The 14948-nt window shown below is 30.4% G+C and overlaps 1 protein-coding gene across 1 annotated transcript; it reads left to right on the forward strand.

Annotated features, from left to right (window-relative positions):
• The first annotated feature begins 11153 nt into the window (after nucleotides 1-11153).
• On the forward strand, nucleotides 11154-12290 carry LOC133302152 (uncharacterized). The gene has a single exon (XM_061501902.1). It carries the CDS (start codon nucleotides 11309-11311, stop codon nucleotides 12185-12187), a length of 879 nt encoding a protein of 292 aa, XP_061357886.1. The 5' UTR covers nucleotides 11154-11308; the 3' UTR covers nucleotides 12188-12290.
• The last annotated feature ends 2658 nt before the right edge of the window (nucleotides 12291-14948 follow it).

The raw sequence follows: 14948 nt of genomic DNA on the forward strand, positions 1-14948 counted from the left end.
CACAAACACAGAAATGAAGAACGGAAGACGAACATTGGAGAATCACGTGTCCAACGTCTCTTTGCTTAGTGTCTATTTCAATATTCAGGGGTATTTTCGAAATTTTGTCATATTTTTCCATCAATCTTTTAATTTCAACCAAACATAGTCTCAATATATTTAAGACAATTTTTCTAGTAGTATTTCGATCTACCAAACAATATTTTTTAAATTTTCCTACTTATTTTAGTTTATAACCATTTCTCCACTAATTATATTTACCTGGTTAAAAAAAATTTCTCCTATACCAACGGTATTAAAATTCTTGTGAGTTGCAAATAACTAGTTGCATTAAAAATGGCATTATTTTTGTAATTTTATTATTTAAATTGTAATTTTTAAATTTCTTAGCCTCTAAACTTGACTACAATTAATTATAGGGAAAAATTATTCTCATGCTACATGAGATAAGTTTTTTCTCCTATACACCATTCAATAATTGTGTCACCTTTTTTTATTTTATTTTATTTTTCAGGTGATGAAACCCACGAGCTTATCTCTATAACATGATATAATTTATCTCCTTTAATATGAGATTAATAAAACTCTTAATTATATCATGCTTTTATCATACTTTTGCATTTTTGCTACCAGACTAACACTTCTTCAAACGCAACCCATCACGAATCAAATACTATAAGTGCTGTAAGCCCTAATATATCTACTCTAGACATTCTAGACAACACTTTTCTGCTTAGATTCTATTTTCCTCCCATGTGATCGTAGGGTTGGTTGCTCATTGAACCTTCAAATAATTTATCAACCAACCCATAAAAACTCACTTACATGTCTCCTTTGCATAGGTCAAGAGAGATATGGCTTTGACTACCTTTCTTCACCTTAAATAATTACAGCCGCACAATAAAAACATAACACTGTACAAACATATATTTTGAGAAAAGAGAAAAAAATATAAGAAAAGTTATATTTACAAATTTTTTTTCTTACAAACAACATTAAGTCTGATCAGTCATACACTTTTGATTAAAGTCAGACTTGTCAGACTTAGTATAGTTTGTAAAATTGTAAGAAAAAAAAATTGTGAATATAATCCCTTCCAAAAAATAATACCTATGTATTTTTAAAAATACATAGTTTATAATTCATTTTAAACTGAAATTATATCCACCACTCAATACAATTATGGTACCAAAAATATTCTCCTCCTCCCGATAACCTCTGTTCCTCTTAATTATTGCCCCTTTTTGTTCTTTAATACTTTTGAAAAAAAAATTACACTATCTATTTATTAAAATTTCCATATAAATTGTAATAAACAGTTATTAAAATTAATATTGGGCTAAAAAAAGTCGAAAATCAAAATAAATAGAATTTAAAAAATAAGTAGTATTCAATTTCATTTATACGAAGTATTTTTAAAATTAAATTGATGTTACTCATTAATTATTTAGACGTGCAGCTTATTTAATTTCTACCTAGTAATATTTGAGTTGGTAGCTCAAACAAAGTTTAAAGAAACAACACTAACAAAAAAATTAAAATATTTTTATTGCAGTTAATATTTAAATTCATTAATTATACATATCAAAAGTATTTTTTAAACTAACACACATAAATAAATGAAAAAGGAATCAATGATACCGGTATAAGTTAACAGTTTTTTTATACCATTAAATAATTTTTAATCGAGTAAGATTGATGATTCCTATCATATAATCTATGCATAAATTCTCATATTAGTCTAGAAATATATAGAACTTTATTTAAATATATTTATATTAACATAATATATTTTTAAAATATATAAAATTATAAGTAATTTGATTGCATTTTTATGAATATTAAAATTTTAAAAAATCTTAATGTCAATTATCAAAGTAATATGAATAATTATAATCTAATGATTAAATCAATAAAAATTAATTTCTACATAGAATTATTAAGTAATGTAAGAATATAAAATAATATACAAAATATAAGTTAATCGTTACCAAGCATATATATATATATATATATATATATATATATATATAAAATATTTGTCATTTTAAATAACATAATTTTGTATCATTTTTTAATGAAACTATTTCATTTTGATTTGTTTTTGGTATTTTTTTTATTTTTTATTTTTTATAAAATTAAGAAGAAAATAAAAGTGAAGAAGAAAAAATGCAAAAACATACCAAAACGACATAGTTTCATTACAGATGATATAAAGTTATGTCATTCAAAATGACAAACACTCCCCCCTCCCCCCCACACATATATATAGGTTTTAATTTTCTTATGCAGTAGGTAAAAATTTTCTCATACTATAAACACATCTTATGCGGGGCCCACATCTATTAAAAAAGAAAGAAAGAATAAAATATTGCACGATAATTGAAGAGTCACTAATAAGAGAAAACAATTCTCCTAACAACATGCTAAAATATTTTTCATATATATATATATATATATATAGAGAGAGAGAGAGAGAGAGAGAAAGAGAGAGAGGGGTAGGATCCTTTGACACCTTATATGAGAGCCATTAGATCAAAAAAGATCAAAAACTCTGATTTGTAAGCATGTGACACCATTGATCTTTTTTGATCTAACGGCTCTCAGATGAGGTGTCAAACTTCAAATTTGATACCGGTGTCAAAGGATCCTACCTCACACACACACACACACACACATATATATATGGAGAGATCATTTGACTCCAGAGTAAGATTTATAAATTATAAGTGGTTGATGAAAATCTAATAAATTATAACCATTAAATTGACGAAAATCAATGGTGATTAGGTTGGTTGTAAAGGTGGTAAAAAATTTTGGTGGTAAGTATATCCTGCCCCAATGGCGGACTGACACTGTTGCCTTTGTCTGCACATGCAGACACAAAAGTTTGAGATTTTTTTTTTTTTTCAAATGAGTGGGTGATTTAGGTCAAGCAAAAAAAATAGATTTAGGAAGATTGAAAAGAAAAAAGTAAACATAGGCCCAACCATGGTAGTTAAAATCGAGATGTTATATAAAATCGGAAGTAGGATAAAAAATCGTAAAACGTAAAATCCTAACGTAAAAAAAATCGTAAAATCGTAAAATCGTAAAAGTGTTTGGAATTTTGATGAAATCGTTTTAATTAAAAAAAATCGTAAAATCGTAAAATCACAAATTTAAATCAAGATTTTAACTAACATGGGCTCAACCCAACTAACCCCTATAATTAAAAGCTTAAAGCTTAAACCCTATCTCATTGTTTTGTCTCTTCTTCTTTTTTTGAAACATAAACCTTATTAGCTCCAAACCTTAATAGACATCAATGATTCCTGAAATTAAATCTTCATCAAGTGGAGGAGAATCGCACGGGTTTTTCACGTTTTTTTGTGAAGCAAAAGTGGTCAACTTTGTATCAAATAGACATTTACAGAGGTGAGTTTTTGATCAATTAACCCCTACAATTATACTATATTTTACAAATGTCTTTTTGCGGTGTTTATTTATTTTTTAATTATCATTATCGATTATTTCTTTAAAACTTTGGTTGATTCTCCAAAGCTTTACTTTTGAAGTGGTCTTTTTATGTTAAGTTAAAGTTTTCTTTCTTGTTTATATTTTTTTAATACATTTTAAAATTTTCTTTAAAAAAAATCTCCAGGAGCACTGCCCCTGAACCTCCGTCCCAAGTGTGCAAACATAAAACAAAATTTCTGGATCCATCACTGTCCTGCCCCATATATATAATAGAAAGGCACTATGTTACCGGTTGCTGTGTGTGCCCTAATTGGCATGTAACATGCGAATGCGAATAAATCTCTCACGGTGAGGTATATATATACTGTATTCCTATTTTATTTTATAAATCACATATATTCTTTATGCGAGGCAATTTTGTTCTCAGCGGATTCAGGATTAAGGTTTTAAACCCCCTCCAAAAAAATTGATATTAAGGAGGATCAAACACATACTTTCATCTTTACTTACTTAGCTCTCATATGACAACTAAGTTACCATCATTTGATTTATAATACTTGTCTTTAACAAGAAAAATATATAATGATGATCACCTTAGGTATAATTCTATTCAAAGGATCCGAAAATCACTCCTGCACCATGAAATCCCTTCCTATTAGGATTATGGACTATTAATATTTTATTATTTTCTTAACGAACTATTTATGCTTCTAATTATTGACAACCATTTCATCGCAACATAAACAAAGAGTAGGTAAGTAGTTTAGATTATTTTTTTATTAATATAGTTGCAAAAGCTTGCCAAATCGCAACATAATTACCCGTTAACACGTTGGTTGATGCGCACTGGCGTGCCCATTCATTCAATTTTTTTTAATTTAATTATTCAAAGATTTATATTTAATGATCCGAAGAGTTATTAATTAATTATGTTGACATTTTGAGAATCACATCTGGTTGAGGAAAAGTATTTTATAATACAAATAGATTCGTCATAATTATGAATAATAAAGTTAATATTCAATTAAAATACCAGTCATAATAGATTTTATTTTATAAAAGTAATAAATATTTCTTTGAACTTTATTTTATCCTGATAATTGTTATCGATCTTTTTATTCCATTCAACTTTTAACAAACTTCCGGCAATTAATTTATCTTTTAAAATTTATATTACGTGTTATAAAAAATTAATGCAATACTATGAAAAAATGATAAAACACAATTTCTGTTGTTTAATATATAACTTTAATTTAACGTTAAATAAAATTTAAAACTATTTTATTATTTTCACATTCGTGTTCTGAATTATAGTTATATAATATTATATTTACAAATGCAATAATTTATATATGTTATTACAAAATAATATATAATCACGTGGAATTGATCCGCTTATGTTAAAATTTTACTTAAGAGGGTAACATGAAATTTTTATGTGTATCTGTTTCTTTACTAATATTGACAGATTACAATTGGACCACACATATTTAATGCATGTGAATAGAGATATAAATACAAAAAATTTACATTATTAGGTTACGTGAATTTTTAACTTAAGAGAATTCATTCGGGAGTTGATAAGATAATAATAATAATAATAATTTTTAATCCTACCCGATACAAGACTTATTTATATGCCTCATAATAATATTCTTAAAATATTAAGTTTGATTAATAATATTTCTTTCAACTGTATATTTAAAGTCAACTAAATTTAAAAGTAATATATAACTAAATTAAAAGTAATTAATAAGTCAAATAAATTAATAATATTATTTTTATTTAACTATATTCCTTTTTGAGAAAGCTCAATTTTTATCCAACTAGTCATCGATCAAAATTACGACACTTCTTGGGTTCTTCTGTCTTAACATTTTAATTTTCTTTCCTTACTCTTTATATCCGTTGACGGGGTTGCAATGCTTTAAGCCGTCCATTTCATGATTTATAAGTTGGACAGAAAGATGGGTCCTCATCATCAACTTCCGCAGTTAAGACTAACTGATTTTCGAAATCTGCTTTTTAAGAAGACAATATGATTAGCAAGGAAGATAATGATTCTCCATTTCTTGTAACCAAAGCCATGCTAGATTTGGTTGCCCCTTTCCGTTAACGCATAAACTTATTCTACTCTCCCACAGTCCCATTTCTTGTAACTGTCACTCCAAACTTGAAACTTCTGAAAGTTTTTTTTTTTTTTTTCAACCTTCAAAATTAAAGGGTAATGTTTTCCTCCTTTTACATTATACAAATAATTTTCTTACACAAACATAATAGTGAGTCCTTCAATTCTTTTACTTTTTTTTCTTATTTTAAAAATAGTGAACCCTACAATTAGTTGTCTCTATGACATCACCTAAGAATTTTTCTACAACATAATATTTGTTTTTCCCAAAGTTAAAACACCAAACTAATGTGTTTAGTGATACCAATGGAGCGTTTAGTACAGGAGAAAATTTTATTTGTCCGGGAATCTCGATTTTCAAAAATACAATTTTTACATTCAGTTACGATAATATCTGAAAATTTAAAATTTTAAAAATTTCAGTTTCCCGAGAATCCGAAAAAAATCCGTGTACCAAACGGCCACAAGGGTCCACCCAAATGGCCAAATCTAATTTTGTTGCCAATCCATTAGCCAAAAGGATAATCAACATATTGTCCCACTGGCAGTAAAGAAACTAATCTTCTTTGCTCAATTGCTTTCAGAAACTTAAATGTTCCTAAGGAATATAATCATTTTAACAGAAAAAGAAAAATACCTTACCAAAAACGAGACCCAAATTACCAAAAACGGTTTATTTATTTATTTTTCCTTTATTAACAAAAACAAGTTGAAAGCGTACACGTATTTTGGAGGTGGTTGTTGAATATCGAATTGAAAGCACGCCTACAGTTACGCATTTCCCGGGGCTAAGAACGAATGGGTTCTGCAGGCGTGACAACAAAGGCTGGCAACATTTCCACCCGCACTCCCAACTTCCCCTCCTCTTTTCCCATTCCCATTTCTCACCCACCACACCATATATTTGTTTAACTGAATCCCTTTACATTAATAAGTAACATAATTAAATCATGTTATGAGAGAAAAAAATTGAAAAAGTAATTATAATAAAATTTATCAATATCTTTTTTTTGTCTATGCACTTCTTTTTATTTATATAATAAGGCAAGAGAATCTTCTAGCACGCACAGCACACCACACAGGTTGATGTTATTCATTTTGTAACTTTTGACTGCAACATAATTTGTCCTTAATGGGTTATTCATATTGAGGCACAAGTCCTCAAGTTTTGGACCATTCGGTGGTTTGCAATGGGGGTATGATTTATGAAGTCAAGAAATTGTAGATAACCGTTGATTATCTCAAGATTATTGTCTGCTTCTAATGACACTGGAGGCCATTGTCCCAATAAGTTAAAGAACAGCGACTTAGTACCTAGAGAGTAGCTCCTGCTGGGAATCCATAAACAATAAGCAGGAGGCATTCCATTCCCGATTATTAAATTAGATTCAAAAGAAAAGTGGAAGAAAACCTGTCGTTTTACTAGTTTAAATTTCAGTGCTTTTTTAGATGCTTTCTCCGTCACTATACCCTGTGCCAGTTTCCATTCTTCTATTCTCCACTCCAAACTCCCATGACAAATTCTTTTTTAATTTCCATCCATCCTAACGCTACTACCTTCTACCCTTTTGTTTGGTATGTATAGTAAAAGAAATAATTAAAAAAATAGAAGGAAAAACTCGATTGCATGGACGAAACTACCCCGGTTGTGAAAATTGACAATTCAGGACATGTATGGTATAAGATAAAGCATAATAATATAAATTAGGATAGGATAAGATCTTATTGTATATGACCTAATTAAATTTTAATATTATTCATCATTTGACATGGTATTGTATTAGATAATATATTATATAAGATAATATCGTCTGGTGTTTGATAATGTACTGTATAATACTATATACGACAATAATAAATATTTTTGACCAAAGTATCCTTTAATAAAGAACTTATATAATTAAAAAAAAAAAAGAATTTATATAATTTTTTCAAATATATTAAATTTTTTATAAAAATCTATTGATTAGTATGTCCAAAAAATATATTACTTTTGTAGAAATAAGAATTTCCAATATATCAAAAATATAATTTTTATTTTAATATATTAATATATCAAAAATGATATATTAATTCTTGAGAAAGAATGAAAAGGTTATAATGGAAAAGAAAAAAATGGGAAGGGATTAATCTAATACATCAATCTATTATCAGGTCTAACACATATTCTTTTAGGCCTGATTAAATTATATATCATTTTAATGTATTAAGAAACTATGTTGGATAAACTTATACTATATGATTCTCACATCAAATAACTAAAAATGTCTTAATATATAATATAAACTTTATACATTGTACCAAACAGCCCTCAAGTTCATTAATTCCACAAAGAGTCTAAGACATACGTATACGTAATTAACTTGAAGGGCTGTTATATTGAAACTTCAAGCTGACGACCCAACACAGCAGCTGAGTAATGGTCGCTTTGATTTCAAGCAGCAACAATGCCACCAAGCATTCACAGTTAGATGGCAAGGCAAAAGCTTTTATTAGAATATGACATGACTTGATTAGCCACTCACCAACTGAAAATGTGTTGGGTCATTAAAATGAAAAAAAAAAAAAAAGTAAAAGGATAAATCAAATAAATTTAGAGATTAATATTTCTTATACTGTAGAAGATAATTTTATTTTTTATACTCTTAAAAAAATATATGAAAATTATTTTTATTTTTTCTATTTATATGTATCCACATATCTTTACGTATACATAAATAATAAAATTATTTTCTACAATATAAAAAATATTAATCTCATAAATTTAATGGAAAAATATTTGTCATTTTAAATGACATAAAATTATGTGATTTTAAGAGAGAGATAGACACAAAATAATATTTTTTATTTAAAATTTAAATTAAATAAAAATACTCACTTTCTCCTCCATAACTTTTATTTCTTGTGTCTATCTCTGTTGAGATATATAGACCCACATTGGTTGTATGAGCAACTAATGTGGAGTTTATAAAGCCTTGGACACTCCCATCATTTGAGTTAGCTTTTGGAGTGGTGTATCTCAAGGTTCTTTACATGGTATCAGAACTTGAGTGATTACAAAGTTACAAGTTCGATTCTCACCGCCTCCCACTTTAAAATAGAATTAAAATAAAAAGCACAAAAGGTAAACAAAAAATTGGACCTGAGCATAATTCACGCTTCAAGCCCAAAGGGCTCTTGTGTGAGGGGGCGTATTGAGATATGTAATTGGACCTGAGCATAATTTACGCTTCAAGCCCAAAGGACTCTTGTGTGAGAGGACGTGTTGAGATATATAGTCCCACATTGGTTGTATGAGCAACTAAGGTGGAGTTTATAAGGTCTCGGACACTTCCATGAGCTAACTTTTGGGGTGGTGTATCCCAAAATTCTTTACAATCTTTCTTCTAAAATAACATAACTTATTTCTAAAATAATATAACTTATAACTTATGACATTAAAATTACAAATATCAAACCCAAATTTAATAGCCTGTTACTATTTATTTGAGTTTTCAAACTGACACCCACAAAAGCCAAATGGTTTAGATTTTCGAAGTCTTCGTCTCCCATAAATCATAATAGTTTCCTCAGTCTTGATGCTGACTCATGAAATAAATAGAGACATATTCTATTAAAATTACTGAAATGCAATTATGTACATGATTCCAACTCCTAATCAAAGCACTTGTTAGATATGTCGAACTTACTTGTTAGATATGTCGAACTTTTTCTACCACATGCCAAATCATAATATTGAGTAGTGAGCAGCATAAATTAAGCAATCAAAATACGGCACCTTTTACTTGTTACTACTACTCTTTAAGGAATACTGATCAAAGTGTCACGTTTGGACAAAAAATTTATCAGACTGCCACGTCAACAGTAAATTTTATCAAAATACCACGCGACATAATTCGTTACACAGTATAGCGAAATATGCCACGTGTCAAATTTTGCAAAATTCGCTACCCTATGTAGCGAATTTTGTAAAATTTGACACGTGGTATTTTTGGTTCTGTGCGTTTTGACGTGACATATTTCGCTACACTGTGTAGCGAATTACTTGCATACATAATTCGCTACACTGTGTAGTGAATTATGCCGCGTGGCATTTTGGCAAAATTTACTGTTTGCGTGGCAATCTGGTAATTTTTTTGTCCAAATGTGGCAAAATGGTCACTCTCCCACTCTTTAAGGGGTGTTTGGCAGATGAAATTTTCTTTTTGTTCGGAAATTTCAATTTTTAAAAATATGATTTTTATATTCAGTTTATGATAATATTCAAAAATTTAAAATTTAAAAAAATTCAGTTTTCCGAAAATCTTGAAAAATGACGCGTACTAAACGCGACCCGGTTGACCCGGGTTAGACCGGTTATTATTCCTTTTTTTTGGTAAGTTTTTTTGTTGTTGATAAGAACTCTTGAATTAAATCATTCATATTTTATGATGAATATGATTAAAAGTAAGGTGAAAATAATAAGGTATTTTAGATTAGTGCAACTCGTTTATGTAATTTAGTTGTATCTTATAATGATCTCATGAAGTTGAGTGATGATAAACACTGATGGTCTCATGATCTCATCTCAACGGTGGACACTTTTTTTAGTGTATATTTCATGCATACTATTTGTTATCATGATTTAATTTATCCGTATCATGTCAAGCACAAAAGATGCATTTAATTTATATTGCAATTTTAATTCTATATTAGAATATGTTCTAGAGCTAGAAGCTTAGAAGTATATAATATTTGCTATCATTGAAAATTAATTTATTTTTTGAAGCTTATTGACAGTTTTCTTATGTGAATTTTTATTAATATAAGTAATATTTTTATATTTTAAATATGTGAACAGTTAATCCGGTTCAACCCGGTTGAACCAGTGACCCAGTATCTCGACCGGTTCGATGACCGATCCGAGTTTTAAAACACGGTTAAAAACTGTAATTACTTTTTTATTTTTAGAATTATATTTAAAGAATATGTTTGAGTTGTTTTTATTTGGTATTTTGAATTTTAACTTTCAAAATAAAAAAAACACAAAAAAATAACTATTTTACAAGGGAAAAAGTTATACTTACAACTTTTTTTTACAACCTCTTACCATCATATCTTCACACCGTTAATTTCCGTCAATCAACGATTATCATTATTGTGAATTAATAATTAATTAATGAGTTTAATTTACAAAAATCATAACTGTTGATTGATGGAAATCAACGATGTTAAGATATGGTTGCAAAAAGTTGTAAAAAAAGTTATAAGTACAACCTAGCTCATTTTACAAAACAATTTAAAAAAAAAAAAAATTAAAACACAATTATACAACCTACATTTTGCGTGCATCCAATTGGTCAGGACTCAGGACTCAATTTAGCATGCATCACCAAATGAGATTTGGTTTTGGGAATTAATAGAATTTGTTGTTTTACGGGAAGAAGGAAAGAAGGAGAGAGAATCCACGTGGGTAATTCCGAAATCTTCAGAAGGGCAGAAGAGTAAATTCAGAATGCATACGGTAGTAAAATCCATTTATTGTGGCGCCATGTTTGTTCCACTTCCACTCTCACTCATAATTTTCTTTGTTTGTTTTTCAGCGGCCACAACCACACAACAACATGAGACCCCCAATCCCATCTGTCACAAACAAAACCTAGAGCTCCCAAAAACTTCAAGTCTTTAAGAGAGAGAGAGAGAGAGAGAGAGGATATTACAATCTAGTTGTTGGTTTATGTAATGGCGAGTGGATGGGTGAAGTCATTGCAATGCAAGTCCAGAGCATATGAAGACGTTTATCACCCAAACCCTAAATTCCTCATACCCAGTGCAAGTTGCAGAAAGAGCGTTCAAAACATCAAAGACGTCGTCGAAACAACAAAGCCAAAGCCTAAAAAACCACTCCAAAAACACCCCAGCTCTAGATACCCATCAACCACCACCAAACCCGATTTCGAAACCACCATCAACCGCTCTCGAAGCACCACCGCCACCACCACCACCACCACCCGCCACACCACTACGCCGGACCCTCGTTTCCCTTCACTCATGGAACTCACTGAGGGGCATCCTTCGCGCAACGTTGTGGAGATTATCTTCCACACTAGCTGGGGCCCCAAACCCTTTTCGGGTCGGGTTGATATGATCTTCAAGGTCCACAATGGCCCACGGACCGTGTCCCGGTTCGAAGAGTATCGCGAGGCGGTTAAGGGTCGTTCCGGTTCGGGTAGCCCGGTCAAGGGTAGTAACTGGGAGGAAAATGCGCGATGCGTTGCTGATGGGAATGAGGTGATGAGGTTTCACTGCTTGGGTCCCACCTCCGGCGGTGGTCCCTACGGCGGAGCCTGTGCATGGTCATTCCCCGGCGGCAAAGGATCGGCGATCTGTACATTCTCAGGCAGCGGTGGGGCACATGACAGCTCAGGCGGCGGTAGGGGCAGGAAGGCCATGCTGGTGTGCCGGGTCATAGCGGGTCGGGTCTCCAAGCAACTAGGGTTTATGGACTCGTTGTTGGATGGGCGAGTTGGGTTTGACTCGGTGAGTGGGGACAACGGCGAGTTACTAGTGTTTGACTCGCGTGCTGTATTGCCCTGTTTTCTTATCATTTATAAATTGTAAAAAACGTATTTACCGTTCTTCCTCCTTTATCTTTTATTTTTAAAACACTTTTTTTTTCTGATTTATTTTCATTTTGGATGTATGTATGTTGATTGTTGAGGACTCGAGGTATTGAACCTAACCTACTTCTTTCCTTGCATTTATCTGCTCAATATTTCTTCATCTTATTCTGATTTGGTTAAATACTTCATCCGTCCATTTTAAACGTCATTTTGATCGAAGGCACAATTCTGAAACATAAAATCAAACTTAAATTACGAGAGTCTCATATCTATTAAAGTATAAGAGCAGAGCTGAAAATTACGAGAGTCATTTTAAGTTTTTTTTTTTTTTTTGGTTTGTGAAAATGTTACTTACAGTGATTAAATATTTTTCACCAAAACCAAACTTGAAATGGAGAAGAGAGAGTACTTAATTACATTTTGGGCAGTTATGAAAAAATTGTTGGGTTGATAAAAATTCAGTAAAATTCCTCGTTGTAATAATGCTCATTCAAAGAACAGCCGTCCAATTTGTTTGCTTTTAATTTGCTAGATTAAGGATCCGGAATGAACTTTTGTAAAAAGAAATTTTTATGAGTTAATTTTTTTTTTAAAAAACTTTTTTTAAAAGTTAAAATTATTTTATGTTTGAATGCAATATTTGAAAAATGCTTTTGAATAAAATTGTTATTTGGATGTTAAAATAAAAAGCAGTTCTGAAATATAAAATGACTATTATGCCCATTTTCTCTTTGTGCCTCAGTTACCTTTTTCATCGTGTCCTTTATGGTCCGTTTGGTATGCAGGATTCTTGAGGATTTTCGAGAAACTGAATTTTTTAAAATTTTTGATTTTCAGATATTATCGTAAACTGAATGTAAAAATTATATTTATAAAAATTGAGATTCCTTGATAAAAAAAAATTCAGCAAAAAGGTCTCTAAAAAAAATTTCTCCTCTCTTGTCATGAACTTCAGATTTTCTGGCTCCAAATTATCAAATCTAATTTTCTTCAAAGTCATAATCTTTTCAGCAAGAAGGTCTCTAGCCTTATACACATCGCTATACGTCCCTCCCCAATCTGAACAACAAAAACAAGATTGATTCATGTACCCAAAAAATCAACAACATTCAGAAAGATCCAATTTTTATTTTTAAAATTTTAATAAAACGAAAAAAATAAAATAAAGAGAACGATGCAACAATTTCAGAAACGGATTAAGGAAGAATCAAAGCACCTTAGCAAAGCTTCTCGAACATGTTGGCACGACAAGGAGTCCCAATTGCTGATTTCGTCGCCGGCGACGACCATTAAACAAGACGACCTCTTTCTTTGATTATTCATGTGATTGTGGTAGAGGGTGGAAACCCTAAGATGAAAAATGTTCTGAACAGAATGGAAATCAAGAAGTGTCGAAAGGATCCACGGGTAAAATTGGTTAGGAGAGTTTTTGGCTTCTCCTTCTTTCAGAAGCTCATATTTTTAACTTCTCAAAAAACTAAGATTTTAACTTTTTTATTAACTTCTGCTTTTATGAAAGCTTCGATCCAAACATGAAAAAAAAAAAATCAAAAGCACTTTTTTTTAAAAAAAAAGCAGCTTTTACCAAAACAAAAGGCTATCCAAACGACCAGTAAGACTGTTTTAAAAATTGGTTTTGACTGGGTGGGTTAACTCGGGTCTTATTGACCCGGTAAATTTTCTGATTTGAGCATCATTTGAATCGATTATGCTATCAATTCAGTTTGGACTGGTTGACTTGGTTGGATCTCGATAACCCAACAAGTTATACGAAACCTAGATTGGATGGGCCACAATCAACTTATGTATTTTTTTTGTTACATTTTTAGTTCACAGTTTATAAATATTAGCGCCACTCTATTTTAATTATTATGAAATTAGTTCACAGTTTCTATTATTGATAGTTTTATTCTATGAATTTTTAATATAAGTAATATGTTTATATTTTTTTAATATGCGAATAATATAGCTGGTTGAATCAATGACCCAGTATCTCGACCGAGTGGATGATCGGTCCGAGTTTTAAAACTGATGAAAATTGTGCTTTTTCTATTTTCCCAAATATTGATATAGCATGATGTTTTATCTATTATGCATAATTCGATTTTTGTAATCATTTTATTTGGAGAAATTCTTACCAGTGAATCAAATGAGTGAAATGACTTGTTAGTCAATTAAATTTCATCCAATATCACCGAAATCTTAATAGCGACTTTTGATTGTGAGAGTACATTGATTTATGGGTTAATAGCATCAGGGCAATGCTTAGCCATCTCAATGTATTTTGTTGCAGTTGAAAATCCACAATCTGACAATTCACATCCGCGAATCATGGTCTACCCCTTTACACAACAAAGCGAATGTCTCGTTATGTCTCTCGCGAGGCACAAGATGGAAAAAGAGCAAAATATAAATGGACGAAAAAATGTCAACATGAACATGCTTGTTTCCTTCTGTTGAATTGAAGAAATTATTGTACTCTGTATTTCATGCAAAAAGAAATAAAACAAGGAAGGGGTTGTCTTTAGGTTCTGTTAGAAAAGAACAATAAATTAAATGATTTATATCATGTTGTAGAGATAAAATTGGTGGAGTCCACTGTTTAAATAAAAAATAAATTAAACAGTGGACCCCACTAACTTTGTCTCTGCAACATGATATAACTTGTATCATGTAACATGATGATTATATTTTTCATAAATTAATTACAAGTTGGACTAGGAAGAAAAATAGAATAAAAGAGCAAGGATAGAAATCAA

Source organism: Gastrolobium bilobum, unplaced genomic scaffold (assembly GCF_033153095.1).
Source record: "Gastrolobium bilobum isolate Gb01-03AN ecotype WA unplaced genomic scaffold, APGP_CSIRO_Gbil_v1 utg5726, whole genome shotgun sequence".
Lineage (NCBI taxonomy): Eukaryota > Viridiplantae > Streptophyta > Magnoliopsida > Fabales > Fabaceae > Gastrolobium > Gastrolobium bilobum.

Coding starts and splice junctions, on each gene's coding strand:
- LOC133302152 (XM_061501902.1), top strand. CDS start 11,309: ATGGCGAGTGGATGGGTGAAGTCATTGCAATGCAAGTCCAGAGCATAT.